Source organism: Ceratocystis lukuohia (assembly GCF_044167205.1).
Source record: "Ceratocystis lukuohia strain C4212 chromosome Unknown Supercontig1_pilon, whole genome shotgun sequence".
Lineage (NCBI taxonomy): Eukaryota > Fungi > Ascomycota > Sordariomycetes > Microascales > Ceratocystidaceae > Ceratocystis > Ceratocystis lukuohia.
In genome coordinates, this window is record NW_027263520.1 from 1,166,698 (window position 1) to 1,186,165 (window position 19,468).

Below are 19,468 nucleotides of genomic sequence, written 5' to 3' on the forward strand. Positions count from 1 at the left end.
TCCGTGCAGCCCTTCCTTTCCTTTTCCTCTTATCAAGCCCCTTCAGTCCCTCCTGAGGTCCCTATAATCGCCTTGACTACACTGCACAAAGCACGAAGTCGCCACCATTTCCTGATCCTTTATCTTTTTCATTTTAATTTTCGTGTCTTCCCTCCGCCTTCTTCTTCTTCCTTCTCGTTTCTTATTTCTTTCTCTCCCAGCAAAAGACAAATTGCCTTCTCTTTGGCCCTCATCATGGTCATCACCGAATCTTGGAGCCAGGTCTCCAATGAGGAGCTTCGTTTGCGTGAAGACCGAGAAAAGATCAAGTATTGGAAACGATGGGGTCCCTATGTTTCTGAGCGCCAGTGGGCTACAGGTGAGCGCAATTGCGGTGCTAATTTCATACCAAATTTAGGGACTCTCAGCTAAGATTTCTCAATTGCAGTGCGTGAGGATTACAGTGCAGATGGTGATGCTTGGAGCTGTAAGTAGCTTGTTTCCCCGCCAATTTCGCAACACTACACACAGGAATAGGGTTAAAGACCCTATACTTGATCTACAAGCTCTTATCTTGATGTCTATCTTCTGACCTTTCTCTTTCCTCATCCAGATTTTACACATGACGATGCCCGCTCTAGGACATACCGCTGGGGCGAAGACGGCATTGCCGGTGTTTGCGATAGCCATGGACGACAAAACATTGCCTTCGCATTCTGGAATGGCAAAGAGTAAGCAGAATACTAACCTTGGCGCGCCCCGTGACTAGCATCCATTATCTGATGGTATGGACGACTAACCCAATGACTATAGCAAATTTCTAAAGGAAAGACTATTTGGATTGTCGAATCCACAGGGAAATCATGGTGAGAGCATCAAAGAAGCGCATTTCCATGTGGACAATACGCCAGTGAGTTTGGGAGAGCAATGCTATATACACTACGTTATCAAGACTAACACCTCTGCTCTAGACCCATTCGTACATGAAGTTCCTGTACAAGTACCCCCAAAATGAGTTTCCATATGAGGATCTCATTGCAGAAAATGCTCGCCGCGGTAAACAGGAACCCGAGTACCAACTTCTCGACACAGGCATATTTGAGGACGACAAATACTGGGACATTGAAATCGAGTTTGCCAAGGACACTGATGACCCTGAAGAAATGGTATTTCGGGTGATCGCCTTCAACCGCGGCCCTGAGCCCGCTGAACTTCATATCCTACCGCACGTGTGGTTCCGTAATACGTGGTCGTGGGGTATTACTGAAGAGAGCAACGCAGCCAAACCTAACGCTAGATATTTCAAGGACAAAACTGATGAACCTATCTGCCCCGGCGTTGGCCGGGCTGAAATTACCTGCCCCGACATTGGCCGGCGATACGTCTTGTTTTCCCCCTCCCCTGGCGTTAAGCAAAAGGCACAGAAAGAACCCAGTTTGCAAAACAGCACCGAGGGACCTGAAAATCCAACCGATGACGTGGTTCCTAAAATGCTGTTCACCGAAAACGAAACCAACACCAAACGATTGTACAACTTTGACAACAAACAGCCCTATGTTAAGGATGCTTTCCATCGCTATGTTGTCAACGGCGAGGAAGAAGCGGTCAATCCTGCTCAACAGGGCACCAAGCTTGCTGCCTGGTATCAATTTACAGAGGATGGTGGTGTGCGACCAGGAGAGTGCGCTGGTAAGTTGCGCCCCTTGCTGATTTTACTCAGACACTTGTTACATATTAACAGCTGATTGACTCTAGTTGTTCGTTTCCGCTTGAGCAAGAACGGTGATATCAGAGAGGAAGAGGAAGCAGAAATCGACGACCTCATTTCCTTGCGTCTGAATGAAGCCAACGAGTTCTATGAGTCCTTAATCCCTCATAGCATGCCTTATGAAATGCGACAAATCCAACGCAAGGCCTTTTCTGGCATGATGTGGACTAAGCAGCACTATCACTTTGTCTGGAAAGAATGGGCTAATGGCGATGCTACCAACCCGTCGCCACCCGAGAGCCGAAAGAACATCCGCAACCAGAACTGGCGTCACATGCATTGCGATGACATCCTGTCTATGCCGGATTCATGGGAGTACCCGTTCTTTGCTGCCTGGGATAGTGCTTTTCACTGCATCGTGTTAGCTATGATTGACCCCGAGTTTGCTAAGAAGCAGCTCGACCTGTTTACACGTGAATGGTACTGTCACCCTAATGGCCAGATCCCAGCATACGAATGGAATTTTAGCGACGTTAACCCCCCTGTTCATGCCTGGGCTACTTTCCGAGTGTTCAAGATTGAACGGAAAATGTACGAACGGCAGGACCTCGACTTCCTCGAACGAGTCTTCCAGAAGCTGTTGCTTAACTTCACCTGGTGGGTTAACCGCAAAGATGTTGACGGCAAGAACGTTTTTGAAGGAGGCTTCCTGGGCCTCGATAACATTGGCTTATTCAATCGTTCTGAACCCCTGCCTACCGGTGGTGTGCTAGAGCAGGCTGATAGCTCAGGCTGGATGGCGTTTTACTGCCTGTCTATGCTCAACATTGCGCTAGAACTGGCAAAGCATCGCACTATCTACGAAGATATCGCCAACAAGTTCTTTGAGCATTTCATTATGATTAGCGATGCCATGACCTTCCGCGCTGGGCAGGCTGGAGAAACTTCGCTGTGGAATGACGAGGACGGCTTCTACTATGATGCTATTTCTTGGGGTGCTCCGTGGGTTAAGCAGCTTCCTGTTCGATCGCTTGTTGGCTTGATCCCGCTCTATGCCACTCTAACCCTCGAGCCGGAGCTAATCGAAAAGCTCCCGGCTTTTAAGAAGCGTATTGAGTGGTTCACTAAAAACCGCTGCGATTTGGCTGAGCGTAACATGGCTAGCATAGCAAAGCGTGGCAACCAAAACCGCATACTACTGTCAATTGTCAGCAAGGACCGTTTGTCCAAAATCCTCAAGCGCATGCTGGATGAAAATGAGTTCTTTTCGGATCATGGCATCCGTTCTCTGAGCAAGTTCCACCAAGCTAATCCTGTGACAATGGAAGTCAATGGCCAGACCTTTGGCGTATCGTATGTCCCTGGAGATTCAGATTCAGGTCTCTTTGGGGGTAATAGCAATTGGCGTGGCCCTATCTGGCTCTGTGTCAACTTCCTGCTTATTGAATCGTTGCAGCGCTTCCACCTGTTCTACGGATCTGATTTCCGCGTTGACTGCATGAGCACCAAGGAGGGACGCAACAAAAAAGTTCTCGAAAGTATGCACTTGGGCCAAGTCGCTGACGAGCTGCGGCGCAGACTACTCAGTATCTTTTTGCGTGACGAAAATGGCCGCCGAAGCACCAATGGCGGCAATTCTATTTTGGACTTTGACAAGCACTGGTCCGAACATATCTGGTTCTACGAATTTTTTGACGGTGATACGGGACGTGGTCTGGGTGCTTGCCACCAAACAGGCTGGACAGGTTTGGTTGCCCGCCTGATTCATGATAGTTGGTAAGACTACGACTCAAGACGTTTCAAGGAGATTTCAAGACTGCTAACGCATATGCTCTACAATAGCCTCAGTGCGGCATTGCCCATGACACCTAAGACTACCGACCAAGCTATGTCTCACTACTTCGACGATACAGTGCATCGACATTTGCCTAAAAGCCACACCGAGCTTCAGCGAGTATCATCCTCGCGTTCTCTTGGCGCCCGAAGTGACTTTGACAATGAGCCTTCGTCAAAGTCGGGAATGAGAGAGGACCAGAATAGTTGTATCAGCGTGTCCAAGACCATTAAGAACGCAGTCCCCCGTGAACCACCCTCCAATAATGCGGAGGGGAATCTGGATAGAGATACTTTCTCCAATCACACTGCTAACGGAAACGGCATATATGTTGACAACTCTACTGACACCTATGCTGGCAACTCTGCTGGCAACTGTGGAAATGTCTATGTTGGCAACTCTACAGGAGCATATGCTGGCAACACTGCTGGCAACTCTGCAGGTGTTCATGTTGACAACTCTACAGGAACCTATGCTGATAACACTGCTGGCAACTGTGGAAATGTCTATGTTGGCAACTCTACAGGAACATATGCTGGCACCACTGCTGGCAACTCTGAAGGTGTCCATGTTGACAACTCTACAGGAACCTATGCTAGCAACTCTGCTGGCAACGCTGCAGATGTTCATGTCGGCAACCCTTCAGAAACCTATCCTGACAACACTGCTGACGCCTATGCTGGCACCACTGCTGGCAACTCTGCAGGTGTCCATGTTGACAACTCTACAGGAACCTATGCTGATAACACTGCTGACGCCTATGCTGGTAACTCTGCCGGCAACTCTGCAGGTGTTCATGTTGACAACCCTTCAGGAACATATGCTGGCAACTCTGCTGACGCCTATGCTGGCAACTCTGCTGGCAACTCTACAGGAACTTATGCTAGTAACTCGGCTGGCACCTATGCTGGCAACTCTACTAACATATATACCAACGGATCTACTGCCAATGGTAATGATGTTGTTATTGCAACAGACGAAGTGGTTGTTGGAGGGGATAGTTCTTCCCTCTTTGTTGGCTCTGGAATTTCCACTAACGGAAACTTCACCATTGCTGATAGGACTGGCCTTAATCGGCAGACTTCTGGCCTCAGCATCAACACAACCAAGAAAACTAGCATGTTTGAGGTGGGCCCTGAAGACTGAGACGGGGATCTACGAATATCAACATCAATGGGTTTAGGTACATTAGGACGGATGTTTCTCGTTCCTTTGTCCTCTGCAAGCATTGCTTGATTTTCTTTCACAAGTTTTGTGTCGGGTTCTCTTTTTAGAAAAATCTAGAACGTTTTGTAGTTATGCCAATATTCAACTTCATTCTTTGATATGCCTCTACGCGAAAGCCTCAACGATACTAGGGAAAAGCTCTATTTTTTCCATGGGCAAAGAGTAATGACAAACAAAACGTCGATACACTATTGCCAAGAATCGAGCGTCGTCTACCAATATGTATGTGATCAGGCCGGGACAAAGCAATAGTAGTAACAGTAGTGTGGAAGGTTAGGGGTAGTAGAGTTAAGTTAACACAACTAAGTAAATACAACAAGTTTTAAGCCTCCTTCGTCAATTCTCGAGTTACAGAGACTCAGTGAGGAGCTTGTTCATCTTGGCAACCTTGGCCGATACACTCAGATCAATGGTCTTGTCACCAATCTCAACGATCAGACCACCCAGGATGTCGGGGTTAACCTGCGGATAGATTTGTTAACACAGGCACAAGATTTTGGAGATAAAACAAGCGCTCGCCAATATGCAGCTTGAGACCTCTATGGACACGTACCTCGTTCTTGACCTTCAGAGTTTGGCCCTTGCTAACGTACGCTGACTTAGTAACAGCAGACTCCAGACGGTTCAGCAGCTTGTTCTCCAGGGGCTGGGCAGAAGTAACAGTCATTTCGACCTCACCGCGGGCAGCAGCCATAAGGATGGAGAACTTGGAGAGGGCGCCCTCGAGCAGGTTCAGGCGGTTGTTCTCAGCCAGCGCATCCAGGAAGTTCTTGGTGGTAACATCCGAGGTGCCAGCAGCCTTAAGAAGCTCGGTAATGATGGAGGACTTGTCAGAGTCGCTCAGGGTGGGCGCAGACAGGACGGTGCCCAGCTTGCTATCCTTGGCAAACAGAGAATCCAGAGAGGCAACGGCCTTGGCGGTGGCATCGAGAGACGAGGTCTTGACGGCAGCGGTGTACTATAAAGTATGGTCGAATATAGAGTTAGCATCTGGGATTTGCAATTTCTTAGTAGATTGACAAGCTATGGTATGGCTAATGAGGCGAATGGTCGTTGAAAACAAAGTTTCGTCCGTCATGTGCTTTCTTCCTTGGCTGATTGGCATATGCAGAGCTCAAACGGCCTGCCAGTAATCCTGTTCAACCGGGCTTGGCTTCAACTGGGTGATATCAGGGTTTGTGGCTTAGTCGAGAGTCTTGGTTTATCGGAAATGAATATGATAATTGGACTTGGCGATTTGGTAGCTCGATGCTATGTTTTATTGTATTTTTCTGGTATTTTTTTCCCTCTTTTTTTTCTTGTGAAGATTGTGCGAATTTCAGTTCCTGCTGTCCATGGGGGAATTGTGGCAGGTGCAATTGAGTGTCGATTATCGAATTGAATTGCCTGTAGCAGAATTGAGATTGCTATCGCGCTGAAACTTTTTGCACCTTAATTGACTCCATCCACCAAGCTCAAAGTCATTATCTCGCTTCCCCCGTTTGGGGGAGCGTTGAACCAATCTCAACACCAACCAACGCCACTTATATGAAGGGAAGGGAAGGGAAATCCGTACCAGAGCAGAGGCATATGTGCCATCGAGGCCGAACACGGCAACAGGGGGCTTAGAATCGGCCACAGCAGCGGCGGCATAGGTGCGAACCTGAGCCCGGGCGGGGGCAGCCACACGGGCAACACGGAAGGCCTGTCTCGACAACATCTTGGCTGAAAACTCGGAGAGAGGGAAAAAAGAAAGGAGAGAAACAGGGAGAGGAAGAAGAGTGAAGTAAAGTTGTGGTCTTCGTCGTCGTCGTCGTCGTCGTCGTCGTCTCGTGAGAGGGTGGTGAAGAGATCCTTGAAGCCCGGAATCACTTTAGGAAGTCTTCGGAATTTTGAGTGGATACCTTGCTAGTAAGGCATCCATCCAAACACAAAATCGACAAGGCTGTGGCTGACATAATACAGGCTGAATTGCCTTCAGTGATCACAGCGTCATTAGTTCGATTCCTATATGTGATTTCACTTTAACATTCCACACTCCATTCCATGATAATTCTATTTATGTACCATCTCCTAAGCTATCAATTGTGAAGTAGTCGGATTTTTCATCCAAACCAACAGTCAGTCAAGACTAAAAGAGACATGAAAAAAAAGGAAGATCCAATGGCCCATTCGAAAGAAACCCCGTTGAACGCCTATGCCTGTGCATCCCACCCAATTACCAAACTCATGCATGTCCTTCTCACCACTTCATGAAGATAGCTTGATGACCCCAGCTTCTGCATGAATCTAATTTTCAGTCGTTCTCAGTCATCTTCAGTCACTGCGCAGCATGCTCTCCACCAAATCGCCCAGTGGGCCCCAGTAATCACGTCCGCTAGCCAGGTGATGCTCGTCGATGAAGAGCACGTACTGCTTAAAGCTAGTGTTGAGATGCGGCTCTAGGCCTAGCTCACGAATAACAGGGTAATGGTGACAATAGATGTGCGCATAAACACGGTACATGCGCTTGAATATCTGGCGCACAAGAGATGGAAACGACTTGGGAAAAGGAACACCTGTATGATATTGAGTTAGCTATAAATGGCGTCACAAGGCCGATTCAAATTTGAAATGGAAGCATACCAATACGACTGGGCAGGATTTGTTCGTTATCAATGTTGCTCTGAACCCACCCCATCATTTGCTCGATATATGCGGGTGCCGACATCTTGGTAGGGCGCTTGTAGTTTTCATTGTCTTGCCAAAGATACTCGAACTCGTCTGTAGCTTTCATTTCGGGGCAGGACTGAGGGGAGCAGAACTCGGTAATGGCACCATACAATAGGTTGATTTGGTTGTAAAAGTCAACCACTTATTAGAGCGTTAGCTTCATCAAGAAGTGATAACGAAAATCTGGGTGAACTCACTATTTACAGCCAACCATTCGTTTTCGTCTTCGCCCTCAGGAAGTTTTACAATCTTGCGGAGACTACCGCCACCCAAGGTTGCTTCGGCATACTGGCGCAGCTGATGACTGGTGCCGCCGCCTTTTCCAGCACGGGGCCGAAATTGCTGACGGGTACGTTGGTTACTACAGCTGGGTGTGAGTTGAGAGGGCCATCAATTGAGATACAAATATTTGCTTGCACGGCCTCTTTACAGTCGGTGTAGTGATCGTTGGGAGTCCATCGATCTTGCAACAAGTCCACACCCATGGCCAGAGCTGAAAGAAGCGCAATAGAGGGGCACTGACACTGTAGTGAGAAAAGAAGCCATTATGTAAGTCCGAGTCGGCGGGCGAATAGCAGGTTAAATGATGATGTGATTTGGACGAATATACAGCGCAAAACTAAAAAGCGAGCGTTAGATTACATATTAAACTTGACAATGATGCGCTTAGAACTGGGCGTGGTACTACACCACTGGTTGGCGCTGTCGTCAGAGCCAGCACATGATGGGCAATCAAAGATAAGACAGCGGTGAGGTGAGGGCATGGCAACACGAAGACATACCAAGGTATCAATGAGGAGGGATAATAAGGACTGGAAAGAAGACCGAGCGACAGGAGAAATCAGAGCACAAGAGAATAAATAGAGTAAGGTAGGCTGCGAAAGCTCAGATATTACTGCCAAACAAATCACTAAGAGTTGTATAGATGCATGCTTGTGTGTATTTGTGTATTATGTATTTTGTATTATGTAACTACGTACTCTGTGGATTTCATGAGAAGGCGGAGAGCACCTAAGGCTGGGGCATGTTTACCAACTGCCAGATTTGGAGCTATTGCTGTAGTTTGGGGTTTGGGGTTTGGGGTTGAGGGGTTTTATGGAGCTGAGCGTTTGAAAGGGCTGAATGGCCAGCCAGAAAAAAGTTCAGAGCAAGAAAAAGTAGTGGGGTGGGGTAGCTTAGTCAGCGGCCAAAGCTGCGGCTCAAGAGTAGTTGTTGGCCGTGCACTTGATGTACCATATACTTACAGGACGGTACATAGCATAGGCCACCCCTTACTCACTGTCCACCGCCCACTGGCCAACAGGCTAACACAGGCTTCGCTCTGTCGACCTAGGGTCGGAAAAACCCGCCTAGAAGATAGAGGGTTGACCATGGCCTGACATATTTTGGCAGACGAATCACAGTGAGAGCCTACGGGAGAGAGGAAACGGCAGAACAAGAAGCGAGGAAGAAAGCAGGAAGCAACAACAGAGAGTGTAGTATCAGCGGCACGGTAGCACAAAAAGCCGAGTAAAAGATAGCAATACTAAAGAAAAAACGCCATAGAACCGAAGGATGGAAGGAGAGCAGACGGCAAGAAGGCAATTCCTAAACATGCATTTGCCTAGGGAACCTTTGCAGTTTGTATGTGGTCGTGTAGATAGTCCCAGTAATAGGAAGGCAAAGAAGGACCGGCTAGAAGAAAGATTAAGCTGCGAGGTTCCAGTTAATAAAATCAGACAATTGCTTTCAGTATTCACTTGCCAAAGTTGCTTCCTTCCTAGTTTTCTGGTCGGTTGGTGGTTCTTCCGTACATCCACTTTCTTCTCTCTTCCTCCCGAATTTTGTCGCCTTTTTTCCTTCCTTCTTTTTTTCTTCTCTTTTTTTTTTGATCTCTTCGCGCGAATCGCATTTGCACATTGTGATCTTTTCCTCTCATCAGTTCATTTTTTTAATTTTTTTTATTTGTTGGTTGCACTTCTTTTTTGCTTTTCAAAATGTTCTCTAGCCGTGTCGCATCCGCTCTTAGAACTTCGCAGGTACGAGTGGAAAATTCAGCAACTGCCGCCGCAGTTTAATCTCGGTGACGCCACCATGGAGAATAGCTGTTTTGTCGGCTAAAGAGAATGGGACCGTCTCGGGGACATCGCGAAGCTGAGCGAGCCTCGGCTTTATGTGGATGGCTCTCGGAGTAGCTTTTGCTAACAATTTGCCAACTGGTACTATAGTTCGCCGCTCGCTCGGCTATCAGACTTCCCGGTGCTTCTCAGCAGCGCCGCGCCCTGTCTATCCACGAGTATCTCTCGGCCGACCTCCTTCGCCAGGTATGCTAAGCCACCCCTACCGCCTAATAGAGCCATATAGCCTTCAATTGCTCGCAATTGGTCCTAGATCTATCTATCTTTCGAACTCCCGAGCAGCGTCCCCACAACGAAGCAAAGCAGAAAATCCTAATAACTGACCTGCGTCTCTTGTTACCCGCTATTAGTATGGAATCTCGGTCCCCAAGGGCTCTGTTGCCAAGACTGCCGCTGAGGCTAAGGCTGTTGCCCAGGATATCGGCACCGGCGATCTCGTCATCAAGGCCCAGGTCCTAGCCGGTGGCCGTGGTAAGGGTACCTTTGATAACGGCCTGAAGGGCGGTGTCCGCATTATCTACTCTCCTACTGAGGCTGAGATGTTTGCTGGCCAGATGATTGGCCACAAGCTGGTCACTAAGCAGACCGGCGCCCAGGGTCGTCTGTGCAACGCTGTCTACATCTGCGAGCGCAAGTTTGCTCGTCGTGAGTTCTACCTGGCAATCCTCATGGACCGTGCCACTCAGAAGCCCGTTATTGTCTCTTCATCGCAGGGTGGTATGGACATCGAGACCGTTGCCAAGGAGACCCCTGAGGCCATCAACACCAACTTCATTGACATCAATGTTGGCGTTACCGACGAGATTGCCCGTGATATTGCCACCAAGCTGGGATTCTCTACTCAGTGCATTGAGCAGGCTAAGGATACCATTCAGAAGCTGTACAAGATCTTCCTTGAGAAGGACTCCACTCAAATCGAGATCAACCCTCTCTCCGAGACCTCAGACCACGAAGTTATGTGCATGGATGCTAAGTTCGGCTTTGACGACAATGCCGACTTCCGCCAGAAGGAGGTCTTTGAGTGGCGTGACACCACCCAGGAGGACCCCGATGAGGTCCGTGCCGCTGCTTCCGGCCTGAACTTCATCAAGCTTGACGGCGACATTGGCTGCCTGGTCAACGGTGCTGGTCTGGCCATGGCCACCATGGATATCATCAAGCTGAACGGTGGCTCGCCTGCCAACTTCCTGGATGTTGGTGGTGGTGCTACCCCTGCCGCTATCAAGGAGGCTTTTGAGCTCATCACTAGCGACCCTAAGGTCACCGCCATCTTCGTCAACATCTTTGGTGGTATCGTCCGCTGCGATGCCATTGCCAACGGTCTGATTCAGACTGTCCAGGAACTGGACCTGAAGATCCCCATCATTGCTCGCCTAAACGGTACCAACATGGAGGCTGCCCGCAAGTTGATCAACGATTCCGGCCTCAAGATCTTCTCCATCGACGATCTCCAGAACGCGGCCGAGAAGGCCGTGCAGCTGTCCAAGGTTGTCAAGATGGGTAAGTAAATTATGTAACAGCTGATTGCTGTACAGTTATGCTATTTGAGAATGTTCCTAGCTGCTAACTCTTGTAATTCTTCTAGCTCGTGAGATCGATGTCGGTGTTGAGTTCACCTTGGGCATCTAAACAACTACTGAAAAAGCTGCAACGACCTGCACTTCTTCTGTTGGCCTCAAGACATGTGGGAATCGCTGAACTGTAATTCTTTGTTCTCTCACCATCCCTTCCGTTACTTGTATTACAACTTCTCTTGGACTTTTTCTACTCTGTCAACAAACCTCCACTTCCATCTCTTTGATTCCCTTTGACCACCCTCTCTTCCTCCTCCTTGTCCACCTTGCCATGTCTTGAGCTAAGACTCTTCTACATACTCTCTCCTTAGTCTTTTTGACAGCTAAAGACTCCAACTTGTACCGCTTTTACTTGGTCTTGTCCGAAACATGTTATGCATGCTTATATCTACTTTAACTTTAACTTGACTCCAGTATTTATGATTATGCTTTATGTTGATTCTATGCCAGTTCTATTCTTGCATGCCACGCACTCCCTCATTGCTGTTCACCGACCGACCATAAGCGCTTTTCCGAAACACGCACATAGCTAAAACCCCAGTCCTTGAATACCTCCGCCCTAGTCGGAGCTGTCCTAGCTATTGTCGGTGGGGAGACATCCAGCCACTTTAGTAGCACTACCACCGTAGCCCAGACTCCCACCGCAATTAGGAAGTCCTGTACTTGGTGCTGCTCAAGCCACTGGCGAATTGTTTTCATGGCCTCGTGAGCATCGTCCCGCCGATCAGCCCGCATGAACATTGCGGCACGCTTGACAGTGTGAAAAATAGCCTGGCGACTTAATTCGGGCGTGGAGACGGCGCAATTGATGGATTTTGCAGTAGTGGTAGCGCGTAGAGTCCGAGTAGGTGTCCGGGAGCTATAACGGCGCTTATAAGATGGATTGAAGCGGGAGCCGTACAACGTAGTGTCGGAGTCATTTACAAGATGAGCGGATGTATGCCTAGTAGAGGCGTGTTGGCCTAGGCTAGAATTATATTCTGCGGGGAGTTGAGACAGGGGCTGGGGCCGAGGAGGCGATGAGACTGTAGAGCTATTAGGCTCGATATTAAAGTGAGTATCTGCCGTCGCCTCCTGGAGCTTTCTGGGAATGGAATAGGGCAATGGGGCAGATTTCCGCACATTCATGTCGACTCCCACACGGCCAAGGCTAGGATACGCAGGCCGCATACAATTATCCTGTGGGAGGCATACATTCCCTTTCGCATTAGCCCCCATGTTTTTAGCCTGGGAAGCCTTTTTTTGTTTCTGTCGACGCTCCAGACGCCCGGACTGCCTCTTGTTTTGTCTTCTGCCCTGTCTTGGGTATGTAGGAGGTGGAAGCGCTTGCTTTGGGCTCCTCCAAAATGACGACAGCATTTTCCGCACGTCTCCCAAAAATGTGCGTGGAGCTTGCTCTTCCTGCTGCCGCAAAAGCTCCTCCTTAGTGTATACTGGGCTCCATGCATTTCTGATTGGGCTCCTTAAAGCATGAAGTGCGCCACTCATTGAGGATACCATCATACTGGGCGACCATGCGGAAGTCGGGACATCGCTTTCTGGATGGCCAGGCATAGAACAGGCTAGTCCGGCGCCATACCAAGTCTCGGGTGGAATGTGCAACTGAAGCATCTCACGGGTGACTCTGCGCCGACGGGGCTCGGCAAAAGGATTGATAAGTGATCGCTGCATAGACGTCTGACGGACCATGTTCCAGTCAATAGGCGTATCGTAAAGCCGAGGTGGAAGACTTTCCGTTAGCCACGGGTCAGACGGCATCTGGCCGTGAGGGGAGATCCTGAGCGGACTCAAAGCGGTGGGGTCTTGCTTATATGGGTTGTACCGTAGCTTTGGTAGGCGGAGATGGGGAGGCGTATCTGGCGAAGGGACTGCCAAGCGACTAGACGGAAGGTCTGTCACCATTTTAAGGACGGGTTGCGGCTTGATACTGTAGTTGCGTTCTTGGGCACCGGGGTGCTTCCACGGCAAGCTGCCTGTACTTTTCACCTGGCTTTCTAAACTGCCTTCACCGCTGTACTCAGGAACATTAAAGCAAGGCCGGACATAAGCTAGCTTAGAGTGAGAGCCCAAGACGTCTTGAGATTGTGAACTGATATGAGACCCCATATGGCTACTTGGCGGATGTATAGACTGCATCAATCTCTCAGCAGAAGCTAGGTTTGATTGGGCGGTAGAGACCATTGAAACAAATTGAGAATTTCAACTCGAAGACTTCGAGAAAGGATGGATATTTGATCAGCAGAAAGGAGGTAAATAAAGAGTAACGATATTGGTAAAAAATGTAGTCCATAGGAAACGAGAGAATGTTAGGCCTGACAAGCTCTCTCATGAGGCACGCAGCCCCTTGATATATCATATCACCAGTGCATCCCAAATGTTGACTCGGGAACTTGCACTACCCTCTCAAAATTCAAGAAGTTTCTGGGCTATAAAAAGCTTCTTTGATATTCTGACTACGTGCGTCTTTAGGCTCTTTGACTCCAAGCCATGCAGATTCTATCGTTTTCCTTGTTCTTAGACACCGGCACTCACCTTTCTTTGTCTAGCAGCGTGGTTTTTAGTGTCTTTCTTTGCCTCGCCCCTGCTTTATATTTCTAGAGTTCCGTTCCTCAAAACAGATAAAAAGAAGAAGACATATTATATTTAGAAGCAAACAAACGAGAGACAAAGATTACGATCGTTTGTAGTACAAAGATCTGCAGTGTTAATCTTGTCATTAACTGACAGATACTTTGTAGCACATTCAAGTGGTTAGAGTCTACTTACCCCGGTTAGCCCTTTCATAGAAAAGAAGTATATTGGACATTTTGTGTCATGCCAGTCAGTCTAAGATGTATTCAGATATTGAAGAAAAAAAAAGAAAAAAAATTACAATCAACCTTTGCCTTTGCCCACAAGTATCGCATTTTATGCACTAGCGCTAGCCAGCTCCTCAGTGACCTGCTTCCGCACAATGTCGCGGACAACAGTCCAGCTGTTTTCTACGTCCGTGACTCTCTTCTCGCGGGTCTCCAGGCCAATGAATTCCTGGGGGAGTACCTTGGTAGCAAAATCGAAGTTCTCGGTGTTCTTGAGGGCATCTTCGACAGCACCGGCGAACTTGGCGGGATGAGCAGTTGACAGCGAGATGTGGGGCACATCTTTGGCATCAGCCAGCGAGTGCTCAGCCACAGTCACACCGACGGCGGTGTGAGGGTCCAAGACGTAGCCAACAGCGTCGTACATGCTTTTAATGGTAGCAGAGGTCTGGGCATCATTGACGCGCTCAGAGCTAAAATCACGGCGGGCAAATCCTAGTAGGTCGTCGTACACAGGACCAAAGCCACCCTTGGTCTTCAAGTCAGAGAGCCACTTGGAAACCTCTTGGCCGGCCTGCTTGCGGTTCCATTCCTCGTCCATGCCAGCAGCGGCAGCATACTCGTAGGCAAGGAAGTACATCAGACGTTCAAAGTTGGAAGAAACCAAGATGTCCATAGCGGGTGAAAGAGTTTCCTTGACCCCGCTGGCGTCCTGCTTAGCCTCGGAGGAAGCGGCAGAAGGGCTCGAGTCCTGCTTCTCATAGCGGCCAGTCTTCCAGAAGCGGTCCAGAATATCGTTCTCGTTGGTGGCAATGACCAGCTTTTCGACCGGCAGGCCCATACGGAAAGCAAAGTAGCCGGCCAGGATATCGCCAAAGTTGCCAGTGGGCACGACGTAGCGCACCTTGTCGCCCAGCTTGAACGCATCAGACTGCTTGGCAAGAGCAAAGTAGGAGTGGAAGTAGTATACAATCTGGGCAAGAATGCGAGCCCAGTTAATGGAGTTGACGGCACCCAGGTTCAAGGTAGCGTTGATCTCAGGGTCGTTGAACAAGGCCTTGACGGTGTCTTGGCAATCATCAAACGTGCCAGCCACAGCCAGGTTATGCACATTGGCATCTAGAACAGTGGTCATCTGGGCTTCCTGAATGGGACTGACGCGACCCTTAGGGTGGAGAATGAAGACAGAAACGTCCTTCTTACCGCGCAAACCGTAGATGGCAGCTGAGCCAGTATCACCGCTGGTGGCACCAACAACAGTCAAGTGGTGGCGATCTGCGCAAAGCAGAGCGATTGATCAGTGGTTAGTATAGAGAGTTGGATAGCAGAGGGCAGACTAAGAACCAAAATACGTACCGGCGCCAGTCTTGCCCTCGTTCCTCCGCACCAGGAAGTACTCAAACAGATTGCCTAGGAACTGGAGGGCGACGTCCTTGAAGGCAAAGGTGGGCCCATGGAACAGCTCCAGTAGGTGTAGGTTGCCCTTCAGGTGAACCAGAGGGGTGGTGTCGGGGTGGCGGAAAGTATCATATGAGCGATTGATGATGCCCTTCAAATCTGCGGCAGGGATTTCAGACGACGAGATGTACAGCGACAGAATCTCGTAGGCCAGGTCAGAGAAAGAGAGGTCCTTCCAAGACTCCCAGTTGCTAGCAGTCGGGATAGTCTCGGGGATGTACAGGCCACCGTCAGTGGCCAGACCCTTGAGGACGACTTCCTCGAAGGACAGCTATATAGAAGCGTATACAGAATTGTTAGCAGAGCCCTACTAGGATGTAGCAAAAGACAATGAACTTAGAGCCCACGCACGTCGGTGTCCTCGCCGCGAGTGCTAAGATAGCGCTGCGAGCGTGTGTGTGTTGAACCGTTAGCTGCCATTATCGGAAGAGAAGGACAGGGAGATGCTGCAAAGATTAGAACGGAAAAACGGCAACGAGCAAGTAACAAGGCGGATAGACAGATTCGTTTGATGAAGGGATGATCGTCAATTCGTGGAAAAATAATTAAAAAAAAAAAGCTAAAGAGAAATAATGAGCGTAAATATCAAAAACTAATCCCTTCCGAGATTCGGCCCTTCAATACTGACAATGCCGCTAGACTAATTCTAAGCATGCCTCAAATAGGCGGCTATGACCCCCTAAGTATGGTGTGACCCAACTATGCAGCTGGCTTAGAAGCCTGTCAACTCTTAAAGACCCCTCTATAAGCCCTGTAAAAACAGCGGGTTTTTCCCCTCCACCCCGCACCCCATTAATTTACTCCCCACTTTAATAGAAAAAAAAAACATGTGAACGGGATTTATTCAAGCAGAGAAAATCAAATAAAGAGTCATACGAACAATTAATGACCTGACTTTTTGATAGTAGAGATTTCCCCATTCAAAGGTTGTCTTCTAGCTAGAGGCAGTGAGATCCGGCTAAGCAATCTGATCGCTTTAACTTCTCAGCTTCTAGCGCTAGGAGGTCTCACTCACGTCTTGCGCACAATCTTGAGCAGCGGCGCAATACGGCTTCTCCGGCTCAGCCCCACACGATACACCGGCTTCGAGACCGACAAAGATACTACTGGCTTGGCCTGGCTGGCTTCTGCATTAGGTTTGCCCACCATAAGCGTAGCTTGTCTATCGTTAGGTGTTGGGGCAGAGTCTGTTGATTTTGTCGTGGGCGTTGAGATGGTTGGCTCTGGGCGGCCCCGTACCGGAGCAGATTCAGCGGATTCTTGTGGTGTAGGGTTAGGTGGTGGTATTTCTATATCCCCCCTCGGTGCAACTGGTCCCGATGTTTCTAGCTTAGACGAAGGAACCTCAACGACTGGTAGAGGATCCGGAGTAGCAGACTTCTTTGATTTGGCAGTGCCCTTTTTCGAATTGGCCTTTTTGATAGGAGGCTTTTTGGTGATCGATTTCTTAGTTTTACCCTTCGCTGTCTTTGCCGGCAATTCAAGTTGCGGCTCTGAATTCAGTTGAAGTTTCGGTTCCGGCTTTACCTCCGGCTCTAGCTCTGGTTCCCGTGCTGAGACTGGCGCAGATGTTGGTGTAGAACTATGATCATCATCATTTGATTCATCATCAGATATCGCAATGACATCTGTCAACTTGCGTATCTGCCTCTGTGGCTCTTCTGTTGCGACTGTTGTGGCGACTCTATGTTTCTTGCCAGGAAGTCCCTTAGACGTAGCTTTTTGTTTCCTACTAAGAGTCTTCTTTTTTGTAGGCTTTTCTTTTTTCTCAGGGACTGACTGCTCGGCTTGTATTTTCTCTGCAACTTTGTAAATCATCCCCTCTCCTAATACCAATGACACCGATGTATGCTGCGAGAACGATTGGGTATCTGGAATCTCCGCCTCCTTCTCCTTCGGAACTTTTCCCTTACCTATGTCTGGGGCAAGTCGCGCTAGTGGGGGATCACTCTCATCTTCGTCCTCAGAGTCAGCAATCTGATCATGCACTGATCGGCCAGACCGTGGTGGTTCCTCTAATTTCGGTTCCATTCCCCCCGGTTGTTCTGCTATGATGGACGGCTCAACCTGAACTCCATCAGGTTTTATTTCTGCATTCAGGGTCAAGGCTGCCTCCGTGCTACGAGAGACTTCCATAACGGCCATCGGAGCAGGGGCAGGTTGCCATTTGCTTGCATCATTGTTTTGTTCTAATGGTGGCCTTTGCATAGACGGCCCTAAAGGAGTAAGATTTTGTGGAGGGCCAACGTAAGGCTGCGCAAGTTCATCTACTTCTTCAGTGCGAGGCGCAATTCTGCGTTGCTTCTTAGCTGAGACGGGTGGTGGTGGTGGTGGTGAGGAGTCGAACGCATGCAAGTCTATATCGCCATGTTGTGCCGGAGATTTGTTTGTGCAGACGCTTGTAGAGCAACCTGATATCAGAGCCTGGGCTTCAGTAACAAGTATGATGTCTGGGGAAGAATCTCGCCATCGGTCTAGTTTCCGTTTTTTAGTCAACGGTGTAGAAGCCGTAAGCTCTGATACACTCCTAGGCTTTTCTGGCGTGTATTCTTGCGTGGGCAGTATCTCGCCCTGCACATGGCCTCTTCCTAGACCTTGAGCTGTATAACCCTCTGCTGTCGTCATTCGATGTAATGATGATAGCACTAATGTATTTTCTATGGGCGGGCTATGTCGCGACGATGCGAACTCTGATGGTGTTGAAAACTGCACTGTTGGTGCATAACTTGACGGAACTGCATTCAAATGTACGCCCAAGGTTCTCTGATTTAGATTCACAGATAGACCGCCAGGATCGTCAAAGCTGATATCCGCATCGCTGCCGGTTTTCGGTGATGGTGCGATTGATACTTCTCGATATTGATCTCGCTGGGAAGCAGTAAGGACTGAGGGCGCTACGTATATTTGGCGAGAATGAGGTGTATATGACGCGGTTGATGGAATATTTGGTTGGAGGGCACTAATATCAGGTACAACCCCCAGATTGTTATTTTCTAGCCCAGCACTACTTGTTGATAGCTCATCTGCCATACTATTGACAATGCGTCTTGGATTCTTTATCCTAAGATGTGGGTGGACATTCTCTGACGCACCAAGGGACCCTTCCGGAGAGTTTGGGTTGTGCCTCCTTTTTTGCGTCGATGTTGTCATTCTTGGCGGTTTTATCATTTTCTCTCCAGAACACATCCATTCATCGGTATCGGGAACCGCCCAGGGATCCATCGTGGCTTTTGTTGTACCAGTCTTTGACAAGATAGTTGATTTGCTAGATGTTGATATGGAAAGATTCTGCGGCTTTTGAGCGTCGGGGCCATCCGCAGTGCTATTAAGACGCTGTTGCTTTGGCACAGAGCAAGACTGCAGCGAGGACGACAAACTGTTCAACGCGGCAGCACGCTTGACAACACTGTTTAAACCTTGGGGCAAAACAGTCAAATCGGATATGCAATGAATTTGACGTTGCTGTGAGCCCGGATTAACAGCTACCGTAGCGGTCGTAGGTGCTCCAAGTGCCGATGCTAAAGATGAGTCTTGGCCAAGAGCAGCGCGTTGTTCCCGGCTATACAACGCGGCGAAAAAGGCCGGGTCGGTTGAATTGCTCCTTGCAGATGCTAACCTTGTCGCGTCCTGACTTGGAGTGGAAACGCCAGCAACAACGACAGGAGTATCCTGAATACCAGGAGTATTTAACCCTGGAGTTGGACCCTGGCTGGCTACATGTGTAAACATGTGAGCTGCTGGTATTGCTGGAGGGGGCCCAGAACCAGGGCTCAATGCCTCGCTGGTAGGTTGATCTTCTTCATCATCTGAATCCGCTATTATTCGGGTAATGGACATGGAAAAAAAGAAGCAAACAAAAAGAAAACATATATATTTAAAGCCACGCAAACAAAATCGTGTAGATAATTAAAGGCTATTGGGTGTTTGGTGGTTGTTATCTCACACACTACCAAGTCCTTGTGTTCCTGCATAATGCGATGTGACAAAACGCGAAATCACGTGACCCATTTTTAAACCACGAAACCAAGCTACCTACAACTTCGTTTCTTCAACAAGAGCATATCCATAACCCTCTTAACTTG

General features: G+C 48.8%; 6 protein-coding genes across 6 annotated transcripts; 2 read left to right on the forward strand and 4 right to left on the reverse strand.

Moving 5' to 3' along the window:
- Positions 1-234: 234 nt before the first annotated feature.
- Positions 235-4,667, forward strand: HOO65_010298 (uncharacterized protein; the record flags this gene model as incomplete). The annotated part of the gene is made up of 7 exons (XM_071005277.1): positions 235-358; positions 428-466; positions 593-710; positions 793-889; positions 951-1,668; positions 1,735-3,463; positions 3,536-4,667. The coding sequence occupies 7 exons, from the start codon at positions 235-237 to the stop codon at positions 4,665-4,667; spliced, it is 3,957 nt and encodes a 1,318-aa protein (XP_070862120.1).
- Positions 4,668-5,096: 429 nt separating this feature from the next.
- HOO65_010299 (ATP synthase subunit 5, mitochondrial) lies at positions 5,097-6,447 on the reverse strand (the record flags this gene model as incomplete). The annotated part of the gene is made up of 3 exons (XM_071005855.1): positions 5,097-5,210; positions 5,302-5,706; positions 6,304-6,447. The coding sequence occupies 3 exons, from the start codon at positions 6,445-6,447 to the stop codon at positions 5,097-5,099; spliced, it is 663 nt and encodes a 220-aa protein (XP_070862121.1).
- A 596-nt stretch (positions 6,448-7,043) lies between these two features.
- Positions 7,044-7,985, reverse strand: HOO65_010300 (maintenance-ploidy protein mob1; the record flags this gene model as incomplete). Its single annotated transcript, XM_071006058.1, has 4 exons — positions 7,044-7,285; positions 7,353-7,580; positions 7,637-7,800; positions 7,963-7,985. The coding sequence occupies 4 exons, from the start codon at positions 7,983-7,985 to the stop codon at positions 7,044-7,046; spliced, it is 657 nt and encodes a 218-aa protein (XP_070862122.1).
- Positions 7,986-9,415: 1,430 nt separating this feature from the next.
- Positions 9,416-11,185, forward strand: HOO65_010301 (uncharacterized protein; the record flags this gene model as incomplete). The annotated part of the gene is made up of 4 exons (XM_071005676.1): positions 9,416-9,457; positions 9,647-9,742; positions 9,907-11,056; positions 11,142-11,185. 4 exons carry the CDS (start codon positions 9,416-9,418, stop codon positions 11,183-11,185), a joined length of 1,332 nt encoding a protein of 443 aa, XP_070862123.1.
- Positions 11,186-11,607: 422 nt separating this feature from the next.
- HOO65_010302 (uncharacterized protein) lies at positions 11,608-13,032 on the reverse strand (the record flags this gene model as incomplete). Its single annotated transcript, XM_070999683.1, has 1 exon — positions 11,608-13,032. One exon carries the CDS (start codon positions 13,030-13,032, stop codon positions 11,608-11,610), a length of 1,425 nt encoding a protein of 474 aa, XP_070862124.1.
- Positions 13,033-14,037: 1,005 nt separating this feature from the next.
- Positions 14,038-19,394, reverse strand: HOO65_010303 (Threonine synthase; the record flags this gene model as incomplete). The annotated part of the gene is made up of 6 exons (XM_071005241.1): positions 14,038-15,203; positions 15,285-15,657; positions 15,738-15,770; positions 16,015-16,021; positions 16,402-19,201; positions 19,334-19,394. 6 exons carry the CDS (start codon positions 19,392-19,394, stop codon positions 14,038-14,040), a joined length of 4,440 nt encoding a protein of 1,479 aa, XP_070862125.1.
- Positions 19,395-19,468: the final 74 nt, after the last annotated feature.